The 6,216-nt window shown below is 63.9% G+C and overlaps 1 protein-coding gene across 1 annotated transcript in view; it reads right to left on the bottom strand.

The window, feature by feature from the left end:
- Positions 1–6,216, bottom strand: part of LOC115284284 (cohesin subunit SA-2-like) — a 44,480-nt gene that overhangs the window by 9,382 nt on the left and 28,882 nt on the right. Inside the window, exons 17-23 of the mRNA XM_029930974.1 lie at positions 5,135–5,238; positions 4,133–4,225; positions 3,920–4,009; positions 2,552–2,758; positions 1,126–1,202; positions 672–759; positions 470–550 (exon numbers count right to left, since the gene is read on the bottom strand). Coding sequence (XP_029786834.1) covers positions 470–550; positions 672–759; positions 1,126–1,202; positions 2,552–2,758; positions 3,920–4,009; positions 4,133–4,225; positions 5,135–5,238 — 740 coding nt within the window. The remainder of the gene's footprint in view (positions 1–469; positions 551–671; positions 760–1,125; positions 1,203–2,551; positions 2,759–3,919; positions 4,010–4,132; positions 4,226–5,134; positions 5,239–6,216) is intronic.

Raw genomic sequence — 6,216 nt, 5'->3', positions numbered from 1 at the left:
CTGTGTCTCCAACTGTCCCCCACACCACATCCTCTCCCCGAAAAGAACTTGGGCTGCAGGTTTCCGGAAAACCACACATGAGCCCACGGCAAGGCTGGCTTCAAACTACCCTTAGTTTGCCCAGCACCCGAGGTCAAGGGTCTCACCCAGCACACACGGGGGCAGGTGTTCAGAGACTATCTGAACTTAGCTCCCCGTGGCAGGGGACAGGCTGGAGGGCGGTGTCGGCCGTGGCCCAAGGTCAGCTCTCGGGTCACAGCCCAGTAGCCCAGGCCTGACCCCCGGATGACAGACACCAGCCAGGGCTGGGGGCAGACACCTGTCGAAGCAGTGACCCTGTCCCCAGTCTGCTGCATCTCCCCCTCCTCACAGACAACTGGAATCCACACACCCCACCGGCCCCTCCCTTGCGCACACCTGCCCCTCCCCCACCCGCACCTGACCTGCCCCCTCCCTGCCCCTCACCCACCTGAGGCGGCAGCCGGTCCGTGGCTGCCGCGATCTGCCACAGGAGCGCATAGTAGGTGCCCTGCAGTGCACAGTGGACGACCTGCGGGGCACAAAGCCGGCCATGGAGTTGGGGACACAGAAGGGACACCCACCTGGGGATGCTCCTCTGCATAAGACCGTGACGCCTCACCTGGGACCCGCGCCCGCCCCGCCGCCCTCACCTCGGTGGGCAGGCTGCCCTGGTGCCCCTGCAAGGTCAGCAGACTGTCCATCTTCTCGTACAGGTTCCAGCTGCTCAGGTCGTGCGTGCTGACCAGAAATGGGAGTCTCAGGGCCTGTCTCGGCCAACGCCCGGTCAGCAGGCCCTGGAGCTGAAGGACCGGCTCCCAGCAAACTGAAGGCCCCCACCGCAGGCACCCACCCGCCGTATGCGGTCCAGCGCGGGCTTGGCCGACACGGTCCAGCTTGTGCAGACATGGCTCTCAGGGCCCCGGATGGGCAAGATGGGGTTCCAGGGGACCCAGAGCCCCCCCGCACACCCAGGGGACACCCCTGACACTCTGAATCTCCTCACCTCACCTGGACACGGGGACATGGCTCAGAGTGAGACAGTGGGCCCGTGGCTGGGGGACCAACTGTGTCGCCCAGAAGGGATGGGCGCGTTACCCCGCTCACCTGTAGAAGGCCACCAGCCTCCGCAGCATGGAGCACATGCGACCCATCTCGTGGTGTCCCAGGACCTGGCCTTGTTTCTGTGCGACGGGGAGAGAGACAGGGGGTGGCCAGCTGGAAGGGGTGCTCTGGGCAGCGTGCCCCGGGACTTGGAGCCCTGGCTTCACGCCGGCCCGCCTCCTCTCCTCCTACTGCCTGGAAGGCAGCTCTTGAAATTCTCGTAACGAGGCACGGGACCCCAGGCCGCTCTGGCTGCAGCTCTGCAGGAAGCGAGGGGCCCAGCACAGCCCGCAAACATGGGGACGCTGACACCGAGGACAGAAATGACTCGAGATCTGCCATCTCAGAGCGCTTCACTTGCGTCCCCATGAAGAAGCCACCACAGGAACAGATTTCCCATTTTGCAGCTGGGAGAGCAGACAGGACGGCGTGTTGCTGACCCCCTGAGCGCTGGGGGACCCAAGAGGAACCTGAAACACCGCCTGTGGGAACGGGTCCTCACAAGGAAAGTCCCTGCAGTGGGGCTGGACGCGTGCTCCACAGGTCCCGTGGCCCTCAGCCTGTCGATGTCAATAAAGTTTTATTGGAACGTGGCCCAGCCACGTGCTATCTGCGGTGTCTCATACTGCCACCCGGAAACAGGATGAGCCCCCAAAAGCGCTCATGAGGTGAGGCTTTAGAGAAACCCTCCCCACAGCCTCAGTCAGATGGGGTCATTTAGGGGCTCACAGGGCTCCCTTGGGGAAAAAAACAGCACATTTGTTACCCCCCACACTACCCACCCCCAGGGGACAGAACCCCCATTGCAGATGCAGCATGAACAGCAAGGGCTCCCAGAACCGACCCTGTGTCCCCGGAGACCAAGAGCTGGTTCTTGGGTGCGCGGAGCTGACCTCTAACAGGTGCACGACAACTAAATACAAGGGATCAAGTCTGGGCGTCCTCAGCCAGCACATGGCCCACCTCGGTGGGTTTCTCCGCACCCCATGCATGAGCGCCAGCAGCGAAGCTCCGTGCGCTCACAAGCACCCCAAGGACCGGACCCCAAGGCATCACCCAGACTCGGGCCTCTGACCGGCACCCTCCAAAAACCCATGACAGCGGTCGGTGCCTCAGTGCCGACCGCACACACCCACACGTACACCCCAACACCCACATCACATGCCCCACCACGCACACGTACACCCCAACACCCACATCACCCCCACATCACACACCCCACCACCTTCATGAACACCACAACACTCAACACCCACATCACACATCCCACCACCCACATGAACACCCCCTCACACCACCCACTGCGCACACCCCACACACCCACATCACCCCCACATCTACACCCCACCACCCACACCACTCACATCACACCCACATCACACACGTTGCACGCCCCACACTCAGACCCCCACCCCCCCATGGCCAGCACCTCGTGTTGGATGAACACGTCCAGCAGCGGGGTCAGTGCATCCACCAGCATGTCCACCAGGCGGCTGCAGGCAGGGGTGGCCTGGCGATGGGCGGAGCCCCCCTCGTCACAGTATGCGCCGTAGGCACGGGCACAGGCCTCCAGCACCGCCATGTCCGAGTGACGCTGCACCAGGCAGTCCAGCTCCAGGAGGGCTGAGTCCAGGTACTGTGGGCGGCGGAGGGACAGATGACTGGTCAGGGGACTGCGACACGGGGTTGAGGGAAAAGTTCAGGGGAGGGGATGTCATGGGGTCACTGAATTGAGGGAAAAGGTCAGGGGGTCATGGAGTCATGGCATTGAGGGGAAAGTCCGGGGGTCATGGGGTCATGGCACTGAGGGGGGAAACTGGGGTCATGGAGTCAGGGGTTAAGGGGGAAAGGTCAGGGCACCAGGGGTCATGGCATCACGTGGAAAGGTCAGGACATCATGGCATTCAGGGGAAAGGTCAGGAGTTCATGGGGTCATGGCATTGAGGGGAAAGGTCAGGGGTCATGGGGCCAAGGGGGGAAAGGTCAGGGGGTTAGAGTGGAGGTCGGGCGGTTGAGGGGGGAAAGCCAAGTGACCACTGAGTATAGCGAAAAGTCATAGCTCAGAGGACTGAGGGATAAAGGGCCAGAGAAGAGGTCAGAGGTTGGGGGAGGAGGTCAGGGGCCACGTGGGGCTCAGTGAGGGGGGACATGGGGCCAAAAGGAAGAGGTCACGGAGGCCATGGGCTGAGGTATCTGGGCCTTCCCACGACTGCGGGTGGCGGCTGCGCCTCCAGCGTGGACACCATGGGCAGAGTGCTCCAGCAGCCCCCTGGCTCCCCGGGGTGCTCGCCAGGCCTCACCCCGCCCGGACCGCGCGCACATGCAGAGCACCAGCACCGAAGCTCCGTGCGCTCACAAGCACCCCAAGGACCAGACCCCAGGGCGTCACCCAGACTCGGGCCTCTGACAGGCACCCTCCAAAAACCCGAGACAGCGGTCAGTGCCTCAGTGCCGACAGCCTGCCGGTCCTGCCCCATCAGTGGGCCCCACCACCCACCTCCAGCTGTGGGGACATGGGGCACTGACCAGGTGACACAGGGGCCCCTCCCCTAGAGTGCAGGCAAGCTGCGCTGCTTGGACAGGCGGACAGTCCTCCACCGGCACAGACAAGCAGAAGGGAGCGTCCTGGGAGGGGTGAGACTCCAGGCCTCAGGGAAACAGCAGGATATGGGGACAGACCTTGACGGCAGCAGGCCCCACGCTTGAGTCCGGGGGTGGTGGGGAGGGGGATGGGTGCGGGACGCGGCCCCCAGGGTTGGATCTCAGGGAGGCGGCGGGACAGGCTGGCGTGACTCACCGAGCCCAGGCCGTCCCTGTCGTACACGTCCAGGTTGCAGTACCGTGGGATCTGCAGGAGAGGGGTCACCTTCTCCTTGTCCGCTGCAAACTGCCCACAGAGCAGGGGTGAAGGGCGCCTTCCCGGCCTCCCCTCACTTCTGCAGCCTCCTGCCTGCCCCTGAGCGCCCACAGCTTCCCTGGTCCCGGCCTCGTGCCCTTCCCTGCTGGGCACCTTGGACAGCAGCTGGGGCAGCACCTTGACAAAGTGTCGGCTCATGTTGGCATGCTCTCGCCAGCGGCGGGTCCTGTCCATGTCCCTGGCGGCCTGCAGGCAGAGCATGCGGGGCCTGAGCCCACGACTGGCCCATGTGAGTCTCGCGGGGGCCCCTGCCATTTCGTTCACACAAGTACTTCACAGAAGCCATCGATGAAACCTGAGCCGTCTCCCCCAAGTTCATGGCTTATAGCCCACCCTCTCCAGTACGACTGGGGTCATCATAAAAACGAGAACAGAGCACAGAGCCACACCTGTGCACAGGGGAGACTATGGCAGGCATGAGAAAACAAAAGGACGGCAGAGATGTGGCCACCAGCCGAGGGAAGCCTGTAGCACCAGAAGCTGGAGGAGGCAGGAAGGACCCCCCCCTTGGCACCTCAGGATGGAGCAAAGCCCTGCCCTGCCTGGATCTCAGGGGTCCTGCCCCCCCTGGGTCTCAGGGGTCTCGCCCAGCCTGGATCTCAGATTCTGGTCTCCAGAGTTGGTGCAGGATGTGGAATTCCTGTGGTTTTTAAGTCCCCCAGGGCATGAAATTCCATCTCAGCAGCACCAGAGACCTACACAGGGGACCCAGGGGCTGGCTGAGAGACTGCTGTGTCCAGTGTGAACGAGCCATGAAGGGGGGAGACGGGGGGCCATCGAGTGCCCTCCCCGGGGACGCAGATGGCACACACAGGGAAGAGCTGGCACAGGGCTTGGTAGCAGGAGCCATGAGGCACAGCCAACGAGACCTACCTGGGTGGCCGGGAGCCCCGCCCGCAGAGCCGGTGGCCCAGCGGGCAGCCAGGGTGCCAAGCACAAGGCCGAAGCGGCAGCAAGCGGGCCTGCAAGCTCGCGGGCAGGGGTGCAGCGCGAGGCCGGGCACTGACAGGGCCCCAGCACGGACAGCGCGGCCCCGGCAGCGTGGCCAGCACAGGGGACGGAGCGAGCCCGGGTGGGGGCGGGGGTGGCACTGACTTTCTTGCTCAGCTCGCGGCCAGTAGGCGGGCAACCCTCTGCAGCCTGTCGCACGGCGGCCACGAGGATCTCGATGAGCACTTGCTCCTGCTGGCTCGTCAGCCCTGCGAGGAGACGGGCGCTCAGGTTAGGGCGCTCCGACCCTCACCGGGAACGCACGCTCGGGCCGACGCGCTGCTCTGAGGGCCCTCGGGGAGCCCGGCACGCGGGGAGCATGACTGGGCTCACGGGCGCAGCAGCACCCCAACGCGGGCTCGGGGACATGCAGACGAGAGCCACCAGGGCCAGCCCTTCACTCAAACTGCACACAAGCTGACCCACTGTCTCCCGTTCACCTCAACGTGGGACTCCGAGCATGGTCCCGCTCTGGGACGCACACGCGTGACCTCCGGGCAGCACCCGACGGCACCTCGAACCGCAGACCGGGGTTCACCGAGCTTTGCCCCCAGCTGCTAGGACACGGGTCTAAAACCATACGCCTGAGAGAACACGGTCTGTTCACGGAGTTCCAGACTTGAGGCTCTCGCTTCTTAAGTTCACACCCACACGGAACCTCAGACTGAGACCTTGTGAGAAAGTCAAATCTTTCCAGATGTGATCAGGTGAAGGATCTGAGATGAGCTCATCCTGGATGAGGGTGGCCCTGAACCCAATGACAACTGTCCTCATAAGAAACAGAAGAAGAGACACAGACACAAGAAGCAGCCACATGAAGACAGAGACAGAGATGGGGGCACGACCACAAGCCCAGGACGCCTGGAGCCCCAGAAGCTGGGAGAGGCAGGAAGGACCCTCCCCTGGGCCTCAGGAGGGAGCACAGCCCTGCCCTGCCTGGATCTCAGGGGTCCTGCCTGGATCTCAGGGGTCCCGCCTGGATCTCAGGGGTCCTGCCTGGATCTCAGGGGTCCTGACTGGTTCTCAGGGGTCCTGCCCTGGTCTCAGGGGTCCTGCCTGGGTCTCAGGGGTCCTGCCTGGATCTCAGTGGCCTTGCCTGGATCTCAGGGGTCCTGCCTGGAACTCAGGGGTCCTGCCAGGATCTCAGGGGTCCCGCCTAGATCTCAGAAGTCCCGCCTAGATCTCAG

This window comes from Suricata suricatta, chromosome X (assembly GCF_006229205.1).
Source record: "Suricata suricatta isolate VVHF042 chromosome X, meerkat_22Aug2017_6uvM2_HiC, whole genome shotgun sequence".
NCBI lineage: Eukaryota > Metazoa > Chordata > Mammalia > Carnivora > Herpestidae > Suricata > Suricata suricatta.
This window is presented reverse-complemented; position numbering and strand designations above follow the sequence as displayed.